General features: G+C 54.8%; 1 protein-coding gene across 1 annotated transcript in view; it reads left to right on the forward strand.

Moving 5' to 3' along the window:
• met (MET proto-oncogene, receptor tyrosine kinase) overlaps positions 1 to 22,055 on the forward strand; it is a 148,874-nt gene that overhangs the window by 120,018 nt on the left and 6,801 nt on the right. The window contains exons 11-13 of the mRNA XM_086009795.1: positions 413 to 577; positions 665 to 764; positions 1,485 to 1,561. Coding sequence (XP_085865921.1) covers positions 413 to 577; positions 665 to 764; positions 1,485 to 1,561 — 342 coding nt within the window. The remainder of the gene's footprint in view (positions 1 to 412; positions 578 to 664; positions 765 to 1,484; positions 1,562 to 22,055) is intronic.

Consider the following 22,055-nt stretch of genomic DNA (forward strand, 5'->3'; position numbering starts at 1 on the left):
AATTAGTGCTTCCAGTACCTCACCCAAGTGTCAATTATCCAAGTATGAGCCTTGACAGTGAGTGTCAGCAGGCTATTTGACTGTGGAGGGCACCACAGCTGAGTCCAATTCCATTCTCACTCGATAGCCATTTTTGCCTGATGTTCACAAGTATACAATTTCCAGCAGAAGGCAGTGGCTAGCCGCCAGAACCAGAAGCCTTTTTCATTTTTATTTTCCTGTCTAGTCCAGGATCGATGAGGTCAGTCGTAGCACCCTAATCGTTTCTGCAGCAGAGATCGGATGACTCTGCACAGACTAGGAGCTGGACCTGGAATTGTGTGGTCTTTGTGGTTTAGTGATACTCCACAGGGAGTCACTTCTTATGCCAATCTTTCATGTTCTGCTCTTTTTTTTTGTATATTCTTTCCAGCGTCTCCGAAACTAAGATTGAATGCACTACTCGTGCCCACGCTTCCCTGCTGACTTATTCTGTGGTTTTAAAAATAGACTCTGCTGTCCGTGAAGTCAAAAATTCTTTCATGTATGTGGAAAATCCATCTATCAGCAATATTTATCCAGTTTGGTCATTTAGCAGGTGAGACACAGTCTATGGCTCGGTTTTAATCTGTGTCCCTTTTCAAGCACTGGACAGAGGGAGCTCATATTTTTCTCTTCATTGCAGTGGAGGGAGCACAGTTACAGTGAAAGGAATGAACTTGAATTTTGTACAGTCCCCCCAGATGGTAATCACTATACAGCAAATACCAAAGGCTTTTCATGTGGTAAGTTTTCCATGCACCTCTGGTTAACATGACCTGACCAGGTAGAACTGTTACATAGGAAGATAGGAAGAGGAGTTGGTTATTCAGCCCTTTGAGCCTTTTCCACCATTTAATTAGATCATGGCAGACCTGTGCCTAAACTTCATTTACCCACCTTGGCTCCACCTCCCTCGATAACATTACCACTAAAAATCTGTCAGTCTCAGTCTTGAAAATGTCAATTAACCCAGCATCTGCAACCTTCTGGGGGAGAGAATTCCAGATTCCCACTACCCTTTATATGAAAAAGTGCTTCCGGATTTCACCCCTGAATGGCCGAGCTCTAATTTTAAGATTGTGCCCCCTTGTTCTGGACACCCCCACCAGAGGAAATAGTTTCTCTGTATCTACCCTATCAAATCCTTTCATCATTTTAAACACCTCAATTAAATTAGCCCTCAGCCTTCTAAACTCAAGGAAATACAAGCCAAGCTTATGCAATGTGTCCTCATAACTTAACCCTTTAACCGCTGTTGTTAATTTTTTAGCTGATACTTAAGAGTCAAATAATGGATGACACTCACAAATTGTCTTTAAAATGATTTTTCTTAGTTCCTTTCCAAAATCTCTTTTGGTACTACTGTATTTCCCCTTTAACCTGTTACCATAAAAAAATCATTAATTATTCTAAACCTCAAAAGACTTCAAAAACAATTGCCACTCAATAAGTTATCGCTTCAGGTTAACTCGCTGAGCATTGGTGTTCCGAGTTTGATGCTGCAAAATTACAAGAAAAAGATTCTGATTATAGCTGCAATGTAACCATGTCAATCTTTAGAGTTTTGAACCTTGATTGACGAGAAAAAAGTGGGTGAGTGTGGTTTTTAATACTAGATTATATCCTGGCAGATGTCTACAGCAGAGCAAGTTAGTTATGAAGGTAATGCTGCCTTGCATTGGGTAAACTCCTGACTCAGGTATCATGGGTCAACAAGTTAGGAAATAACTGCTTGAAACAACGAAATTTGCTCAGCGGAAGTCGGTGGTTACACCGTCACAGCAGAGGTGCTTGGCTGTGGGTGTGAGAGAGGAGATTTAGGAAAGAATTTGAAAACCAGTTCAGAAGAGATTTCCTCAGAGTTAGAGCAGTAAGTGCTTTTTGACTCGTCACCCAATTCCCACCCCTTCATGTCTCAGTGCACTGGCTCTGGCAGGTGGACAAGATGGGAAGCACATGGGCTGTGTGGAAAAAATAAGTGGATCAGATTAGCACTTAGGTTGGGCAAATGAATGAACAAACAGATCAGAAACATTGGCAGGGAGGGCGATAACTGCAACTGAACCGGTAGCCAAGCAGGTGGGCCGGAGAGCACCTAAGGCAGATCAGGAAACTGGTGGGTTATGAAGCACTCTGGGTGAGCGAGTGGGACGGCAGGCTGGGAGGCACTTGGCCCATATAGAGCAGGAAACACTTCAGCTTGGCAAGACAGCAGGTGGGGCAGCAAGCTGTTGGGTCGGGCACATAAGTAGGCAAGTCAACTGAACTCTGCAACAGCTTATGGAAAAAACTGGAGTGAAGGATGAAGGTGGGAATGAGTCATGGCTGGAAAGTTGGTTGGAATGAGCTGAACTGTGAGGAACTTGGTGGTGGTGGTGGGGAGGGACTGGGAGTGACTCTGGGTGGATCAGAGTAGGCTAGGAAAAATGGATGGCAGTGCCGGCCAGACTGTGAAGGGCTCTGGATAGGGCTGACAAGGAATCATTCTAAAGAGGCTGGTAGCATCTCTGGATGGTTCAGCTCAGCAAGATTTTAAAATTTATAGATGGATAAATAATGGAAGTTTAAGAATAGGCTTCATTAATTAGGAACAAAGCAAACTTAAAGTGAGGAAGAGGAGAATAGGGAAAGGAAAAAAATCAGACAAACAGAGGCAGTGTTTACACTTATTTTTGTTCAAATTATTCTTTATTACAATATTAGCCCAGAAATTCGGGTCGGGGGCTTCCCTGCACTTACCTTGCGCACCGGCCGTTGAGCTGTGGGCCCCCGTGGAATTCCGATCCTGGGCCTGCTCCAGCTGCCGGCGCGCAGTGCTTGCGTATCCCAGGGGCGCAGTTATTTCGATGCGTCCCCTGGGATCACGTGGGCCATGGGGAGCCAATCGGAGCAGGGAATGCTCCATTCATAAGTCTGACAGGAAGACTTGTCAAAAGTTAGAAATACTACGGGCCCCATAACATCACTAAATCTTCAAATACATTTTTTTTTAAACCACATTTTTTAAATAAACTATAAATTACATGAAATAACTATTTTAAACAATAATTTAAATTTTTGAAAAAATAATTTTATTTTCTAACAGGGCTAAAAATAAACTTACCTTTCTTTAAAGTATTTAAAAATAATAAACCTGTGGAAAAAATGTTTTAATTTTACTTAATTCACCACTTACCTTGTAAAAAGCAGGCCTGACGCCTGCTTTTTATATTTTTAACTTCTGGAGACTTACACTCCCGGGAAAACCTGTAAAAATCAAAAAAAAAACAAAGTTCGATGCGCACGCGCAGCCTCTCCCGCGCACGCGTTCGATCTCTGAACCCCTGCTTTCAGGGGAACGGAACTGCCGGTTTCCCGCGCATGCGCAGTGCATGCAGGAAACCGGCACTTCCATTGGGCTTACGGGTGAGTACCCAGTGCATACTCACCCATGGAGACCCGAATTTCTGGGCCAATATCCCTACATAACTTAAATAACGATTCTCCTAACGTTGAAGTACCTTTATCACAATAATATTAGTGTTTGTCTTAGCATTCAGCGCATGTCAACAATTTCAAATAAAAGGGTAGCCCAGCAAGGCTTGAATTCCCTGAAGCTGCCAATGATCTGTGGGTTACGTTCCACCTATTTCTGGAACATACATCAGTTACCCGTGGGTAAGTTCTTGAAACTATCCTTACCTCAATAAGTCTGAAGGAACAGACTGCCCTCTGATTTATTTCCTAGTTGTATGAGGCGCACACTTTAATTACATTTCCACCTAAAAGCTGTGTAATTTCACACACTCTTTCACAAAAAAACTAAGGAAATGTATCCATCTGACACATACAAGGAGCTATACCAAGATTGGGAAAGGTAGCTGTAGAAATCGGCCTTATTGCTCTGTTTATAAACTTGATTCTGGTGTCTTTGTATCTTGATTCCCTTTCTGGTTTAATAGATTAAATACAACAATTTGGAATTTTTTTGGTTTGTCTGCACAATTTATATTTGCCAGGAATTGAAAGCATTTGATTCATCTATCTATATATATAAAAGGATACTTCTGTCTGTCATTTCCGTCTGTCTGTCTGTCTTGAATTAACTTGAAAGTTATAGAGCGTACCTACACGTGCATTACGTCGAAAGAAAGCTGACGATTCCAGAACCGTCCTAAGCATATTTACGTTTCGGCCGGACAAAAATTGCGTCCGTGGTATCCAAAAAACGTTCAACAATTCCGCTCATTATCCGCTCATTAGCATCGAGTGACGTCGAGGTCGACCAATCGTACGGCGGGTTCCTGGCGCGTGCGGCCGGGCCCTCCGACAGTCGAGTGACGGGACGATTGACCAATCCTATGCTTCGGTGACCCGACGGTCCACCAATCGGTGCCTGTGTGGGCGGGCCTTATCGTTCTGAACCGAGGTGAGTCGCCGCCATCTTGATTCCAAACTTTTCATTTCTTTTTCCCGCTTTCTACGTCTTTAAAAAAAAAGTTCCTTTTAAAACAGAAATTCTTTTTTAAAAAAGTTAATTACTTTCTAAATCTTTTATCTAATCTCATTAATTTTCCTACTTTTCCCCGTTTTTGCAGGTAGGCCTCTAAGCCTGGGCGCCTGTTGCCAGCCATGCTGGACCCTAGGCAATTGTTTTGTGGCAAGCTCCTCCCACCACTCACCCCCCCCACCCCTTCAGTCTCCCCCATCACGTGATGGTTGACCAATCCTATGGCATGTGTGGGCAGGGCCTGATGCTTAATAAGACAGAATAAATAAAAGTTACTTTAGTCTTCGCGAGCACTGGAGTGACTGCAGCAACTATTGCAACGGAAGTGAAGAGATAGAGAATAAATAATTCCGTTTTTATATCTTCTAACTTTATATCTTCTTTCCTTAAAAACTTTCGGCTTTTGTATATCTTCTAACTTTATATCTTCTTTCCTTTAAAAGCTTTCAGTTTTCAAAAGCCGAAAGTTTTTAAGGAAAGAACATATAAAGTTAGAAGATTTCCAATTTTGTACCTTGCAGTTACTTTTTTTTTTAAAGTAAAGAAATTTTGCAGTTTTTAATTAAGAAATTTTTTTTTCCGTGCTTCCAACCGACATGAGAAAATGGCCGCCGGCTTCTTCACGCACCTTTAAGGCTGGCCGCACCCGCCCTGAAGGCTGGCAGACAGCTTTTTTTTCTTTCTGCCCCCGCTCCCTATCCCCTCTTCTCCCCCCGACCTCTCAGGGGTTAACCCGGCAACCGGCTCTGGAGATCGGGAGGGGAGGAGGGTTACCCCGGCAACTGGGCCCGGCCATCTTTCATCCTGGCAGCAGTTCAATGCAGCGACACCACAGCGCAATATTTGATCCTGGCGGCACAACAATTTCCTCGTGACGCCATCTTTGATCATGGCGGAACTTCAATGTGGGGCCCGAACAGCGCCATCTTTAGTCTGGGCTGCCCGGTTTCTTCCTCCTTCCCTCTCTCCTTCCCCCTCCCTCCCTCTCTCTCCCCCCCCTCCCTCCCTCTCTCTCCCCCCCCTCCCTCCCCTCTCTCTCCCCCCCCTCCCTCCCTCTCTCTCCCCCCCTCCCTCCCTCTCTCTCCCCCCCCTCCCTCCCTCTCTCTCCCCCCCCTCCCTCCCTCTCTCTCCCCCCCCTCCCTCCCTCTCTCTCCCCCCCCTCCCTCCCTCTCTCTCCCCCCCCTCCCTCCCTCTCTCTCCCCCCCTCCCTCCCTCTCTCTCCCTCTCTCTCCCCCCCCTCCCTCCCTCTCTCTCCCCCCCTCCCTCCCTCTCTCTCCCCCCCCTCCCTCCCTCTCTCTCCCCCCCCTCCCTCCCTCTCTCTCCCCCTCCTCCCTCCCTCTCTCTCCCCCCCTCCCTCCCTCTCTCTCCCCCCCCTCCCTCCCTCTCTCTCCCCCCCCTCCCTCCCTCTCTCTCCCCCCCCTCCCTCCCTCTCTCTCCCCCCCCTCCTCCCTCTCTCTCCCCCCCTCCCTCCCTCTCTCTCCCCCCCTCCCTCCCTCGCTCTCCCTCTCTCTCCCCCCCCTCCCTCCCTCTCTCCCCCCCTCCCTCCCTCTCCTCCCCCCTCCCTCCCTCTCTCTCCCCCCTCCCTCCCTCTCTCTCCCCCCCCTCCCTCCCTCTCTCTCCCCCCCCCTCCCTCCCTCTCTCTCCCCCCCTCCCTCCCTCTCTCTCCCCCCCTCCCTCCCTCTCTCTCCCCCCCTCCCTCCCTCCCTCTCTCTCCCCCCCCTCCCTCCCTCTCTCTCCCCCCCCTCCCTCCCTCTCTCTCCCCCCTCCCTCCCTCCCTCTCTCTCCCCCCCCTCCCTCCCTCTCTCTCCCCCCCCTCCCTCCCTCTCTCTCCCCCCCCCTCCCTCCCTCTCTCTCCCCCCCCTCCCTCCCTCTCTCTCCCCCCCTCCCTCCCTCTCTCTCCCCCCCCTCCCTCCCTCTCTCTCCCCCCCTCCCTCCCTCTCTCTCCCCCCTCCCTCCCTCTCTCTCCCCCCCTCCCTCCCTCCCTCTCTCTCCCCCCCTCCCTCCCTCTCTCTCCCCCCCTCCCTCCCTCCCTCTCTCTCCCCCCCTCCCTCCCTCCCTCTCTCTCCCCCCCTCCCTCCCTCTCTCTCCCCCCCCCCCCCTCCTCTCCTCTCCCCCCCCTCCCTCCCTCTCTCTCCCCCCCTCCCTCCCTCTCTCTCCCCCCCTCCCTCCCTCTCTCTCCCCCCCTCCCTCCCTCTCTCTCCCCCCCTCCCTCCCTCCCTCTCCTCCCTCCCTCTCCCCCCCTCCCTCCCTCTCTCTCCCCCCCTCCCTCCCTCTCTCTCACCCCCCCTCCCTCTCTCTTCCCCCCCTCCCTCTCTCTTCCCCCCCCTCCCTCCCTCTCTCTCCCCCCTCCCTCCCTCTCTCTCCCCCCCTCCCTCCCTCTCTCTCCCCCCTCCCTCCCTCTCTCTCCCCCCCCTCCCTCCCTCTCTCTCCCCCCCTCCCTCCCTCCCTCTCTCTCCCCCCTCCCTCCCTCCCTCTCTCTCTCTCCCCCCCCCTCTCTCTCCCCCCCCCCCTCCCGCTCTCTCCCCCCTCCCTCCCTCTCTCTCCCCCCCTCCCTCCCTCTCTCTCCCCCCCCTCCCTCCCTCTCTCTCCCCCCCCCTCCCTCCCTCTCTCTCCCCCCCCTCCCTCCCTCTCTCTCCCCCCTCCCTCCCTCTCTCTCCCCCCCTCCCTCCCTCTCTCTCCCCCCCCTCCCTCCCTCTCTCTCCCCCCCTCCCTCCCTCTCTCTCCCCCCTCCCTCCCTCTCTCTCCCCCCCTCCCTCCCTCTCTCTCCCCCCCTCCCTCCCTCCCTCTCTCTCCCCCCCTCCCTCCCTCCCTCTCTCTCTCTCCCCCCCCCCTCTCTCTCCCCCCCCCTCCCTCCCGCTCTCTCCCCCCTCCCTCCCTCTCTCTCCCCCCCTCCCTCCCTCTCTCTCCCCCCCCTCCCTCCCTCTCTCTCCCCCCCCTCCCTCCCTCTCTCTCCCCCCCCTCCCTCCCTCTCTCTCCCCCCCCTCCCTCCCTCTCTCTCCCCCCCCTCCCTCCCTCTCTCTCCCCCTCCCTCCCCCCCCTACCTCTCTCTCTCTCCCCCTCTCTCTCCCCCCCTCCCTCCCTCTCTCTCCCCCCCTCTCTCTCCCCCCCTCCCTCCCTCTCTCTCCCCCCCTCCCTCCCTCTCTCTCCCCCCCCCTCCCTCTCTCTCCCCCCCTCCCTCCCTCTCTCTCCCCCCCTCCCTCCCTCTCTCTCCCCCCCCCCCTCTCTCTCCCCCCCTCCCTCCCTCTCTCTCCCCCCCTCCCCCCCTCCCTCCCTCTCTCTCCCCCCCTCCCTCCCTCTCTCTCCCCCCTCCCTCCCTCTCTCTCCCCCCCCTCCCTCCCTCTCTCTCCCCCCCCCTCCCTCTCTCTCCCCCCCTCCCTCCCTCTCTCTCTCTCCCCCCCTCCCTCCCCTCCCTCTCTCTCTCTCCCCCCTCCCTCCCTCTCTCTCTCTCCCCCCTCCCTCCCTCTCTCTCCCCCCCTCTCCCTCCCTCTCTCTCCCCCCTCCCTCCCTCTCTCTCCCCCCCTCCCTCCCTCTCTCTCCCCCCCTCCCTCCCTCTCTCTCCCCCCCTCCCTCCCTCTCTCTCCCCCCCTCCCTCTCCCCCTCCCTCCCTCTCTCTCCCCCCTCCCTCCCTCTCTCTCCCCCCCCCTCCCTCTCTCTCCCCCCCCTCCCTCTCTCTCCCCCCCTCTCTCCCCTCCCTCTCCCTCCCCCCCTCTCTCCCCTCCCTCTCCCTCCCCCCTCTCTCCCTCCCCCCTCTCCCTCCCCCCTCTCTCCCTCCCCCCTCTCCCTCCCCCCCTCTCTCCCTCCCCCCCTCTCCCTGCCCCCCCTCTTCCCTCCTCCTCTCTCCCTCCCTCCCTCTCTCCCCTCTCTCCCTCCCTCCCCTCTCTCTCTCCCTCCCCCCCTCCCCCCCCTCCCCCCCTCCCACCTCCCCCCCTCTCCCTGCCCCCCCCCCTCTCCCTGCCCCCCTCGCTCCCTCCCCCCTCTCTCAATACAATACAATACAATACAAATCGCTTTATTGGCATGATAAGGTACATCTTATGTTGCCAAAGCATCAAAATACATTTATGGTTGAACACATAAACGCGGTTCCATTCATACAGTGTATAAACAGGTATATCCCTGAGTTTATAAATATACATTCGCCTTGTTTATATATACTCTTGTCTTAGTTTACTGGTTGTCCCTCTGTTCATGGCAAGCTGTAACATAGTGTGCCGCCAGTGTTACACAGCTTCTCTCCTCCCCCAGTAGGAATGGGAGTTTTTGGTTGTCAGCCAGATTTCTGAATTCAGGGCATATTTGTGAGAATTTTTGGTAGAAATTCTCTCTGATGCCCTGATATTTTCCACAGGCTGTGAGGAAGTGCATCTTTGTCTCAACTACTCCCTGACTGCAGTGAGAGCATATCCTGTCTTCTCTTGGCAGCCTGGTCTGCCTGTGTGCCTTTTTCGATCGCTAGGCTATGTTCGCTAAGTCTGTACCTTGTCAAGGTTCTTCTCAGTTTGTTATCCTTTACCATGGTCAGGTAATCAGCTATGTTGTATTGTCTGTTTAGGGCCAAGTAGCAATTGAGTTTGCTTTGGGGTTTTGTTGTTTCTGCCCAATATGACAGATAATTTTCCTTTTGCTTAGCGACGATTGTGTTGGGTCGAATTCTTTGTGTTACCCTGTCACTGTCCTGGGACTGGTTATTGTTAGTATTGTTATTAGTTACTTTATTGAGTCCCAGGACTAGTTGACTGAGGGTATTCTTCTTTATGGTCAGCTCTTGGCATTTCAGGGCGTCGTAGTGATAGCATTGGGGGTTGCTCATTTGTAGGTGATTCCAAAATTTGGTGGCTCTTTTTTGGATAGTGATTATTAATGGGTATTGGTCTAGTTCCGCCCTGCATGCGTTGTTTACTGTTTTCCTTTGAGTCCGGAGGATACTTTTACAGAATTCCGCATGTAGGATCTCAATTGGGTGTTTGTCCCATTTTGCAAAATCTTGTTGTGTTAGTGGTCCCCAGACCTCACTGCCATAGAGTGCAATTGGTTCAATTACTGATTTGAAAATTTTGAGCCAAATGCTAATTGGGATTTCTATTTGGATTGATTTTTTGATGGCATAGAAAGCCCTTCTTGCTTTCTCTTTCAGTTCATTCACAGCCAGTTTGAAGTTTCCCGTAGAACTGATTTTTAAGCCCAAGTATGTGTAGTGAGTGGTTTGTTCAATTTTGGTTGTTCCTACTGTGAAATTTATTGTGGGTCCATGTTGTTTGGATCTTTGCTGGAACACAAGGACTTTGGTTTTTTGGGGATTTATTGTCAGGGCCAAGTCTGGCAGTACGACTCCAGCAGGTCCAGGTTCTGCTGTAGACCCTCCTTAGTTGGTGACAGCAGAACCAGGTTGTCGGCATAGAGGAGGAATTTAACCTTGGATTCATATAGGGTGAGGCCGGGTTCTGTAGATTGTTCAAGTAGTTTTGCCAATCCATTAATGTAAATATTAAAGAGTGTCGGTGAGATTGGCGAGCCCTGCGTCACCCCCCGCCCCTGTGGGAAGTATTTTGTTTGTTTGTCTCCAATTTTAACTGCACATTTATTGTTTGTATACATTGATTTAATTACATCATATGTTTTCCCTCCTACCCCGCTTTCGATAAGTTTCAGGAATAAACTGTCATGCCAGATGGAGTCGAAAGCCTTCTGGAAATCTACAAAGCATGCGTAGATTTTGCTTTTGTTATGGTGAACGTGTTTGTCAATTAGGGTCTGTAGGGTGAAGATATGATCGGATGTTCTATAGTTTGGCAGGAATCCAATTTGGCTTTTACTCAAGACATTGTGCTCTTCAAGGAAGTTTATAAGTCTTTTGTTTATGATGCTACAGAATACCTTCCCCAGGTTACTGTTTACACAGATGCCTCGATAGTTGTTTGGGTCGATTTTGTCCCCACTTTTGTATATGGGTGTTATGAGTCCTTTGTTCCAGATGTCAGGGAAATAACCGACACTCAGAACCAAGTTGAAGAGTTTTAGGATAGCCAGTTTCAGTTTGTCGTCTGCGTGTTTAATCATCTCGTTTAGTATGCCGTCTGTCCCGCAAGCTTTTCCTGGTCGCAGGTCCTTGAGTTTTTCAAGAAGTTCTTTTTCTGTTATTATGGCGTCTAGCGGGTTTTGGTTATCTTTTATGGCCATTTCAAGCTTTTCAAGTTTTTTGCATATTTGGTGTTGCTCTGGTCTTAGTGTGTTTTTCTGGTATAATTTTTCAAAGTGGTTTACCCATGTGTCCCCATTTTGAATGGACAAATCGTCGTGTTGTTTTTTGTGTAGTGTTTTCAAGTTGTCCCAGAAACAATTCGACTCAATGGATTCCTCCATGGAGCTGAGTGTATTCTTAATAAATTGCTCTTTTTTGGTCCTGAGTGTGTTTCTGTATTGTGTTAGCGTCTGACAATAAGTAAGGCGTAATTCCTCGTTTTCTGGATGTCTGTGTTTTTGGTTTGATAGTTTTCTAAGTTTTTTCCTCATGTTATGGCAATCATGGTCAAACCATTTTTCATAGTTTTTTGTTTTGGGTTTGTTCTTGCGAGCTTTCAAGTTTGCATTTGTTGCCAAATTATCAAAAATATTGTTTAGTTTACTAACTGCCCGGTTTATGCCTACCAGAAAGGTGTCTAAGAGAGCTTGAGTTGATGCATTGCTAATTGTTTTCTGGTATTTTTCCGTGTCATTTTTGGCCCATCTGTACGATTTTTTGGTGTTGTACAGTTTACTGGGTTGTGTTTCTATGTTGTTTGTTTCTGTCTTTTTGAGAAACATAGTAATTTGGCTGTGATCTGACAGTGTTGTTTGTGGTTTGACTGTGAATGCTCTGAAAGAGGATGGGTCCAAGTCTGTAATCATATAGTCTACTGTGCTGCAGCCAAGAGGTGAGCAGTAGGTCGATCTTCCTAGGAGGTCTCCTATGAACCTACCATTGACAATGTACAGACCCAGGTTTCGACAGAGCTGTAGTAGCTGTTTACCGTTGGTATTTGACTGCTTGTCGCAGTTATGCCTGTATGGAAGGGAAGGGATGTCAAAGTGGTTATTCCCGAATACGTAATTGTTTCCCTGATTATTGGTGAAGTCTGGTTCTTTGCCCGTTCTTGAATTGAGGTCCCCACAGATCAACACGTTCCCCTGGGCCTGGTATTGGATAATTTCCCCCTCCATGTTGGAGAAGGTGTCCTCTTTGTAGTACGGGGAATCGATTGGAGGGATATAAAGTGCGCAAATGTAAACATCTTGGGTGTTTGAGATAATCTCCCTCTCGTGTTTGAGATAATCTCCCTCTCAAGTTTGAGCCACATATGGTTTTCGCCCTTTTTTATAAATTTGATGTAATTCTTAAGTTCTGTTTTAAACCAGATCAGTATGCCTCCGGAGTCTCTGCCTTGGGTTACACTTGGTAATTTATTGGAGGGGACCACTAGCTCAGTGTACCCTTGGGGACAGCCGGTGTGTCCTTTTCCTTTATACCAAATTTCCTGTAAAATGATATCTAGATCTTTAGTTTCCTCTATGAACTCTGGGGTCCTACTCTTCACTTCTCGCACTGAAGAGCGTAGACCTTGGATATTCCAGGTCGAAATATATAAGGATTTCATGTTAAGTTTTATCTTTTTCTATGATAGGTTAAAGAGTGGTACGTGTTTGTCGTGTCTAAGTGTGGGGAAAAAAAAGATCACCCCAGTTGTCTACAAAAGTTAATACAATTTGGTTACAGTTCTTTCTATTAATTAGTCCTTGATCCATAAGGCGGAAGTAGATGCTGCTGCACATCTGCTTATTGTCTCTTAATGGATTGTTTCTGTCTGAGGTATTGCGTACGTCCTGTGCATCTCTCCCTCTGGCTGGTAGCGGTCCTATTCCCCTGTGGGACAGGAGTGGTGCAGGTCTGATAATGTTGTTTTGCATGGGGATCCTCTCCGGTCTCGGTTGGTGTGGTGGTGGTCTTTGTAGTGTTCCTGATATGTACCCCGCTGATCTCTGGTGGTCGGGGGGGGGTCCTCTTGGAGTCTGGGTATGGACCCGGTTAAAAGCGACATCCTTCAGGGCTTTAGCAAAGATCGATATTTTTTGCCTTTGGATGTGGACGTGGTCGTAAAGACATTCTTCATCGAGGGTGGGGTGTTGGGCCAGGTGTACGTTGTGGTTTGATTCGCATTCTGTTGCTATGCTGGCATTTATCTCATGAATTGTGTTGTTGTTGAAGTCTGTTCTCGGCAATATTGTGGAAACAGTGATTCTAGTGTTTGGAAATGTACTGCTTGCCTTCCTAATCATTGCTCTGAGCGATGTTGCTACCTCTTTCTGTTTGGCCTTTAGGTCATTTGTGCCCGTGTGTATTATTATGTGTTGGGGGGAGCCTAATCTGGCTTTGGTCAGCCATCCCATGGCTCTGTCTGTTGTTGGGCACCAAATCTTTTCTACTTTACTTCTAGGGAAGAGCTTTTTCTCCCATAGAAATTTCCCATTTGAGTCTATGAGTATTACGACGTCAGCCTTGTTTGTGTTTACTGTCTGGTGGCTTTCGCCTGGACTCATAGTGTGTGTGCTGGGCTGGGGTGTCTGGTGTGTGCGTACCTCTTGTGAGCGGCTCGCTTGTGGTTCCATGGTGGTGGGGGAAGATTGCGAGTCAGTATGCTGGTCGGTCTGTGTGGCACCCCTTGTATTGTGTGTCTGTTGCTTTTGTTCCGTGTGGGAGTGCAGCCGTTCCGTCCGGCTCTGTCTTGTCTTATCTCTAGTCTCTGGTTGCTGGTCTAATGGTGTTTTCTCTCCTCTATGGCTCTCTTCTTTTTCCTGCAGCTCTTTCACCTGATTCTTAAGTAGATTCACCTGGTTATCAAGTCTATTCAGCTCTCTCTTGTGTCTCTCCCTCTCCTGCTTTTGTTTGTCATTCAATTTGAGGACCTCCTCTCTAAGTTTAACCATCTCTATCTCTAATTGATTAAATTTATCTTTTGGTTGTATCTGGCTGTGTGATCCCGGGGTATGTGTCTGGTCGGCCCTGGAAGGCTCACTCACTTCCTGGCTAAGCTGGTCGGCCCTGGAAGGCTCACTCACTTCCTGGCTATGCTGCTCTTCTCTTGGTGGGCTGGGAATGGTAGGGGAACTATGTGTGGCTTCCTCTGTGGTAGTTATGCTGGGGTTTGTCAGTTGTATCGTGTGGCTGTGGTTCCCCGGGGTTAGTGTCTGGTTTGAACTGTGTGGCTCGTTCATCCCTTGACCATGCAGATTTTCTCCTGGTAAGTTGTCAATGTTGGGGGGAGTGCAGGCCACTCTGGGGCTGTTCATTCCCCTCGTAGTTGATCTTTTCAGTGTCCTGAAGGCCGTTGCAAATTTGTCGAGGTTGCCTTGCACTAATATTGTTCCGGTATTGTACGCGTTGACAGTCGTGATTGAACTGTCCCCTGGTGTGTTAATTTTCATTATGGACCCATTTGCGGTATTTTTTAGCTTAACACTGGTATAGTGTGATTTTATTGCTCTGATCCAAGCCGCTGGCTGATCTGAGTAGAATATGAGGTTACTTTTTGTCCCATTGTTGTAACAGTCAGTAAAGAGAGTTTCTGGTTTTTCTCTCATCTGAGCATGCTTGATCGTTTTTATAGCTTTTTTTCTGGTGTTGGGGGGAATCTGGAAGCGGGGCTGTTGTGGATCTTCTGATTCGCTCATTTTTGGTAAAGTATTGTTGATCTTAGAATAAGCTTTTCTGGGGCCCCGGGTTTGGTGTTACCCTCTCCCTGTTCGCGAACTTTCCCGGTCCCCCTCTCCGACCCCGTGGTCCCTGGGCCTCGGCTCCTGGGTTCACCCTTCTCAGGTCTGAGTCTGTGAGCCGCTGTTTCCCGGTGCCTTCGGGCTGTTCCCCTCCCCCTCAGAGGTCTCTGGGCCTCTGTTTTGGCCTGGCTCCTCGGGCCTTTCCCTGGGCCTCCCTCCTTGGGCCCTGTACTCACGGTCTTGGTTGCGAGCCTTCTGGTTGCTCTCCTTCTCCTCAGAGGTCTCTGTGCCTGCTGGCCTGGCTCCTCGGGCCTTTCCCGTGCTGGATTGTTGGGCTGCGGCCCGAGTCCCCTCGGCTGTGCCGATTGCTGGATTTCCGGGCTGCGTTCCGAATCTCCTCGGCTGTGCCGATTTCTGGGATGCGGCCCGAGTCCTCTCCGCTGTGCCCGTTGCCGGGCTGCGTTCCGATTTCTGGGATGCGGCCCGAGTCCCCTCGGCTGTGCCGGTTGCTGGACCGCTGGGCTGCGGCCCGAGTCACCTCGCCTCCTCGAACTCGGTCCCGATGCCGCCGACTCAACCACCGCTGCTGAAGCCCCGTGTGGCTGCCGTTCACTGGTTTGTGTAGTTCTTCTCTTGTTTCTTTTTTTTTTTGCTTTGGCTTTTTTTTGCTTTGGCTTTTTTTTTTCCTCTATTTTCCTCTGGGTTTTTTTTTCTTTGGTAGTCTTTCTGGCGGTCTTTTCCTTCTCTACTTTGTCTAGACTAATCTAAACTTAAACTAAACTAAACTAAACTAACTTAACTAGAACTAAATTTAATTTTAAAACCTTTTAAAAATTGAAATGAAATTAAACCCTCCCCCCTCTCTCCCTCCCCCCTCTCTCCCTCCCCCCTCTCTCCCTCCCCCCCTCTCCCTCCCCCCCTCTCCCTCCCGCCCTCTCTCCCCCCCGCCCTCTCTCCCCCACACCCTCTCTCCCTCCCCACCCTCTCTCCCCCCCCACCCTCTCTCCCCCCCCCACCCTCTCTCCCCCCCCACCCTCTCTCCCCCCCCACCCTCTCTCCCCCCCCACCCTCTCTCCCCCCCCACCCTCTCTCCCCCCCCACCCTCTCTCCCCCCCACCCTCTCTCCCCTCCCACCCTCTCTCCCCTCCCACCCTCTCTCCCCTCCACCCTCTCTCCCCTCCAACCTCTCTCCCCCCCAACCTCTCTCCCTCCCTCCCTGCCCCCTCCCTCCCTGCCCCCTCCCTCCCTGCCCCCTCTCTCCCTGCCCCCTCTCTCCCTGCCCCCTCTCTCCCTGACCCCTCTCTCCCTGACCCCTCTCTCCCTGACCCCTCTCTCCCTGACCCCTCTCTCCCTGACCCCTCTCTCCCTGACCCCTCTCTCCCTGACCCCTCTCTCCCTGACCCCTCTCTCCCTGACCCCTCTCTCCCTGACCCCTCTCTCCCTGACCCCTCTCTCCCTGACCCCTCTCTCCCTGACCCCTCTCTCCCTGACCCCTCTCTCCCTGACCCCTCTCTCCCTGACCCCTCTCTCCCTGACCCCTCTCTCCCTGACCCCTCTCTCCCTGACCCCTCTCTCCCTGACCCCTCTCTCCCTGACCCCCCTCTCTCCCTGACCCCTCTCTCCCTGACCCCCCTCTCTCCCTGACCCCCCTCTCTCCCTGACCCCCCTCTCTCCCTGACCCCCCTCTCTCCCTGACCCCCCTCTCTCCCTGACCCCCCTCTCTCCCTGACCCCCCTCTCTCCCTGAGCCCCCTCTCTCCCTGAGCCCCCTCTCTCCCTGAGCCCCCTCTCTCCCTGACCCCCCTCTCTCCCTGACCCCCCTCTCTCCCTGACCCCCCTCTCTCCCTGACCCCCCTCTCTCCCTGACCCCCCTCTCTCCCTGACCCCCCTCTCTCCCTGACCCCCCCTCTCTCCCTGACCCCCCCTCTCTCCCTGACCCCCCTCTCTCCCTGACCCCCCCTCTCTCCCTGACCCCCCCTCTCTCCCTGACCCCCCCTCTCTCCCTGACCCCCCCCCTCTCTCCCTGACCCCCCCTCTCTCCCTGACCCCCCCTCTCTCCCTGACCCCCCCTCTCTCCCTGACCCCCCCTCTCTCCCTGACCCCCCCTCTCTCCCTGACCCCCCCTCTCTCCCTGACCCCCCTCTCTCCCTGACCCCCCCTCTCTCCCTGACCCCCCCTCTCTCCCTGACCCCCCCTCTCTCCCTGACCCCCCTCTCTCCCTGACCCCCCTTCTCTCCCTGACCCCCCTTCTCTCCCTGACCCCCCCTCTCTCCCTGACCCCCCCTCTCTCCCTGACCCCCCCTCTCTCCCTGACCCCCCCCTCTCTCCCTGACCCCCCTCTCTCCCTGACCCCCCTCTCTCCCTGACCCCCCCTCTCTCCCTCTTTCCCTCCCCCTCTTTCCCTCCCCCTCTTTCCCTCCCCCTCTTTCCCTCCCCCTCTCTCCCTCCCTCCCTCCCCCCCACTCCTCCCCCTTCCCCCACTCCCTCCCCTCCCCCCTCCACTCCCCCCCGAGTCGCTCTCTCTCTTCCCCCGAGTCGCTCTCTCTCTTCCCCCGAGTCGCTCTCTCTCTTCCCCCCAGTCGCTCTCTCTCTTCCCCCCAGTCGCTCTCTCTCTTCCCCCCAGTCGCTCTCTCTCTTCCCCCCAGTCGCTCTCTCTCTTCCCCCCAGTCGCTCTCTCTCTTCCCCCCAGTCGCTCTCTCTCTTCCCCCCAGTCGCTCTCTCTCTTCCCCCCAGTCGCTCTCTCTCTTCCCCCCCAGTCGCTCTCTCTCTTCCCCCGAGTCGCTCTCTCTCTTCCCCCCAGTCGCTCTCTCTCTTCCCCCCAGTCGCTCTCTCTCTTCCCCCCAGTCGCTCTCTCTCTTCCCCCCAGTCGCTCTCTCTCTTCCCCCCAGTCGCTCTCTCTCTTCCCCCAGTCGCTCTCTCTCTTCCCCCCAGTCGCTCTCTCTCTTCCCCCCAGTCGCTCTCTCTCTTCCCCCCAGTCGCTCTCTCTCTTCCCCCCAGTCGCTCTCTCTCTTCCCCCCAGTCGCTCTCTCTCTTCCCCCCAGTCGCTCTCTCTCTTCCCCCCAGTCGCTCTCTCTCTTCCCCCCAGTCGCTCTCTCTCTTCCCCCCAGTCGCTCTCTCTCTTCCCCCCAGTCGCTCTCTCTCTTCCCCCCAGTCGCTCTCTCTCTTCCCCCCAGTCGCTCTCTCTCTTCCCCCCAGTCGCTCTCTCTCTTCCCCCCAGTCGCTCTCTCTCTTCCCCCCAGTCGCTCTCTCTCTTCCCCCCAGTCGCTCTCTCTCTTCCCCCCAGTCGCTCTCTCTCTTCCCCCCCAGTCGCTCTCTCTCTTCCCCCAGTCGCTCTCTCTCTTCCCCCCCAGTCGCTCTCTCTCTTCCCCCCCACTCGCTCTCTCTCTTCCCCCCCACTCGCTCTCTCTCTTCCCCCCCACTCGCTCTCTCTCTTCCCCCGCAGTCGCTCTCTCTCTTCCCCCCCAGTCGCTCTCTCTCTTCCCCCCCAGTCGCTCTCTCTCTCTTCCCCCCCAGTCGCTCTCTCTCTTCCCCCCCAGTCGCTCTCTCTCTTCCCCCCCAGTCGCTCTCTCTCTTCCCCCCCAGTCGCTCTCTCTCTTCCCCCCCAGTCGCTCTCTCTCTTCCCCCCCAGTCGCTCTCTCTCTTCCCCCCCAGTCGCTCTCTCTCTTCCCCCCCAGTCGCTCTCTCTCTTCCCCCCCAGTCGCTCTCTCTCTTCCCCCCCCAGTCGCTCTCTCTCTTCCCCCCCCCCAGTCGCTCGCTCTCTTCCCCCCCAGTCGCTCGCTCTCTTCCCCCCCAGTCGCTCGCTCTCTTCCCCCCCAGTCGCTCGCTCTCTTCCCCCCCCAGTCGCTCGCTCTCTTCCCCCCCAGTCGCTCGCTCTCTTCCCCCCCAGTCGCTCGCTCTCTTCCCCCCCAGTCGCTCGCTCTCTTCCCCCCCAGTCGCTCGCTCTCTTCCCCCCCAGTCGCTCGCTCTCTTCCCCCCCCAGTCGCTCGCTCTCTTCCCCCCCAGTCGCTCGCTCTCTTCCCCCCCAGTCGCTCGCTCTCTTCCCCCAGTCGCTCGCTCTCTTCCCCCCCAGTCGCTCGCTCTCTTCCCCCCCAGTCGCTCGCTCTCTTCCCCCCCAGTCGCTCGCTCTCTTCCCCCCCAGTCGCTCGCTCTCTTCCCCCCCAGTCGCTCGCTCTCTTCCCCCCCCAGTCGCTCGCTCTCTTTCCCCCCCAGTCGCTCGCTCTCTTTCCCCCCCAGTCGCTCGCTCTCTTCCCCCCCAGTCGCTCGCTCTCTTCCCCCCCAGTCGCTCGCTCTCTTCCCCCCCAGCCGCTCGCTCTCTTCCCCCCCCCAGCCGCTCGCTCTCTTCCCCCCCAGTCGCTCGCTCTCTTCCCCCCCAGTCGCTCGCTCTCTTCCCCCCCAGTCGCTCGCTCTCTTCCCCCCCAGTCGCTCGCTCTCTTCCCCCCCAGTCGCTCGCTCTCTTCCCCCCCAGTCGCTCGCTCTCTTCCCCCCCCAGTCGCTCGCTCTCTTCCCCCCCCCCCAGTCGCTCGCTCTCTTCCCCCCCCCAGTCGCTCGCTCTCTTCCCCCCCAGTCGCTCGCTCTCTTCCCCCCCAGTCGCTCGCTCTCTTCCCCCCCAGTCGCTCGCTCTCTTCCCCCCAGTCGCTCGCTCTCTTCCCCCCCCAGTCGCTCGCTCTCTTCCCCCTCCAGTCGCTCGCTCTCTTCCCCCCCCAGTCGCTCGCTCTCTTCCCCCCCCAGTCGCTCGCTCTCTTCCCCCCCCCAGTCGCTCGCTCTCTTCCCCCCCCAGTCGCTCGCTCTCTTCCCCCCCCGTCGCTCGCTCTCTTCCCCCCCCGGTCGCTCGCTCTCTTCCCCCCCCGGTCGCTCGCTCTCTTCCCCCCCCGGTCGCTCGCTCTCTTCCCCCCCCGGTCGCTCGCTCTCTTCCCCCCCCGGTCGCTCGCTCTCTTCCCCCCCCGGTCGCTCGCTCTCTTCCCCCCCCGGTCGCTCGCTCTCTTCCCCCCCCGGTCGCTCGCTCTCTTCCCCCCCCGGTCGCTCGCTCTCTTCCCCCCCCGGTCGCTCGCTCTCTTCCCCCCCCAGTCGCTCGCTCTCTCTCTTCCAACAACAACATGCCCTCGAAAAAGCCTCGGCACCGCCGGGCACTCCAGCTAGTATATAATAAAGCGGTTCTTCTGTCTGTCATTCCGTCTGTCTGTCTGTATTGAATAAACTCGAAAGTTATAGTGCGTACCTACACGTGTGTTACATCGAAAGAAAGCTTACGATTTCAGAACCGTCATAAGCATATTTACGTTTCGGCGAGCCAAAAATTGCGCCCGCGGTATCCAAAAAACGTTGAACATTCCGCTCATTATCCGCTCATTCGCATCGAGTGATGTCGAGGTCGACCAATCGTACGGTCGAGCGACCCGATGGTCGACCAATCGCTGCGTGGTGGGAGCGAGTTCCTGGCGCGTGTGGGCGGGCCCTACTAGAGTCAAGTGACGGGACGATTGACCAATCCTACGCTTCGGTGACCTGACGGTCCACCAATCGGTGCGTGTGTGGGCGGGCCTTATCGTTCTGAACCGAGGTGAGTCGCCGCCATCTTGATTCCAAACTTTTCATTTCTTTTTCCCGCTTTCTGCGTGTTTCTTTTCAAATCTACATTTCCAGCAAAAAAAAAAGTTGCTTTTAAAACACAAATTGTTTTTTAAAAAAGTTAATTAATTTGTAAATCTTTTCTGTAGCATCTAGAATTTTCCTACCATTAACCGTTTTTCCAGGCCTGTAAGCCTGGGCCTCTGTTGCCCAGCCACGCCCGAGCTAGGCACCTCCCGTCGCGCTGAACAAGCGGCTCGCGATCTCCGCTATCTTTGTGAAAGCTGGAGGCGGCGGGCATGAGCCGAGCGTCGCCACCCGCCGCCATGTTCGTAAAGGCGGGTGGGGCAGGAGTCAGCGCGCGCGACTTGAGTCCGGCCGGGCCTCACGCGGTAGGTTGCACGGCGGCGTCTCTCTGCTCTTGAAGCCGGCTCGGGCGGGGCTCGGGAGATCGGGCCTCCAGAGATCGGGGGAGGGGGGGCGAGCCTCGGGAGATTGGGGGGTGGCGGGGCTCGGGAGATCGGGCCTCGGGAGATCGGCGCTCGGGGGGCGGGGCGCGGCGCTCGTGAGATCGGGCCTCAGGAGGGCGGGGCTCGGGACATCGGGGGGCGGGGCTCAGGGACTCCCCCCCCCCCCTCCTCCCCTTCCCCCTTCCCTCCCCCCCTCCCCTCCCCCTTCCCCCCTCCCCTCCCCTCCCCCCCTCCTCCCCCTCCTCCCCTCCCCCCTCCTCCCCTCCCCCCTCCCCCTCCCCTCCTCCCCCCCCCCTCCCCCCAGTCGCTCTCTCTCTTCCCCCCAGTCGCTCTCTCTTCCCCCCCAGTCGCTCTCTCTCTTCCCCCCCCAGTCGCTCTCTCTCTTCCCCCCCCAGTCGCTCGCTCTCTTCCCCCCCCAGTCGCTCGCTCTCTTCCCCCCCCAGTCGCTCGCTCTCTCTTCCCCCCCCAGTCGCTCGCTCTCTTCCCCCCCCAGTCGCTCGCTCTCTTCCCCCCCCAGTCGCTCGCTCTCTCCCCCCCCCAGTCGCTCGCTCTCTTCCCCCCCCAGTCGCTCGCTCTCTTCCCCCCCAGTCGCTCGCTCTCTTCCCCCCCAGTCGCTCGCTCTCTTCCCCCCCCAGTCGCTCGCTCTCTCTTCCCCCCCCAGTCGCTCGCTCTCTCCTCGTCCACCGCCGGCACTCCAGCTCGACTCCTAATAAAGCGGTTCTTCTGTCTGTCATTCCGTCTGCCTGTCTGTATTGAATAAACTCGAAAGTTATAGTGCGTACCTACACGTGTGTTACATCGAAAGAAAGCTTACGATTTCAGAACCGTCATAAGCATATTTACGTTTCGGCGAGCCAAAAATTGCGCCCGCGGTATCCAAAAAACGTTGAACATTCCGCTCATTATCCGCTCATTCGCATCGAGTGATGTCGAGGTCGACCAATCGTACGGTCGAGCGACCCGATGGTCGACCAATCGCTGCGTGGTGGGAGCGAGTTCCTGGCGCGTGTGGGCGGGCCCTACTAGAGTCAAGTGACGGGACGATTGACCAATCCTACGCTTCGGTGACCTGACGGTCCACCAATCGGTGCGTGTGTGGGCGGGCCTTATCGTTCTGAACCGAGGTGAGTCGCCGCCATCTTGATTCCAAACTTTTCATTTCTTTTTCCCGCTTTCTGCGTGTTTCTTTTCAAATCTACATTTCCAGCAAAAAAAAAAGTTGCTTTTAAAACACAAATTGTTTTTTAAAAAAGTTAATTAATTTGTAAATCTTTTCTGTAGCATCTAGAATTTTCCTACCTTTAACCGTTTTTCCAGGCCTGTAAGCCTGGGCCTCTGTTGCCCAGCCACGCCCGAGCTAGGCACCTCCCGTCGCGCTGAACAAGCGGCTCGCGATCTCCGCTATCTTTGTGAAAGCTGGAGGCGGCGGGCATGAGCCGAGCGTCGCCACCCGCCGCCATGTTCGTAAAGGCGGGTGGGGCAGGAGTCAGCGCGCGCGACTTGAGTCCGGCCGGGCCTCACGCGGTAGGTTGCACGGCGGCGTCTCTCTGCTCTTGAAGCCGGCTCAGGCGGGGCTCGGGAGATCGGGCCTCCAGAGATCGGGGGAGGGGGGGCGAGCCTCGGGAGATTGGGGGGTGGCGGGGCTCGGGAGATCGGGCCTCGGGAGATCGGCGCTCGGGGGGGCGGGGCGCGGCGCTCGTGAGATCGGGCCTCAGGAGGGCGGGGCTCGGGACATCGGGGGGCGGGGCTCAGGGACTCCCCCCCCCC

The sequence above is a fragment of the Somniosus microcephalus genome, chromosome 16, assembly GCF_052327205.1.
Source record: "Somniosus microcephalus isolate GS21.2 chromosome 16, FLI_Smic_1.0, whole genome shotgun sequence".
NCBI lineage: Eukaryota > Metazoa > Chordata > Chondrichthyes > Squaliformes > Somniosidae > Somniosus > Somniosus microcephalus.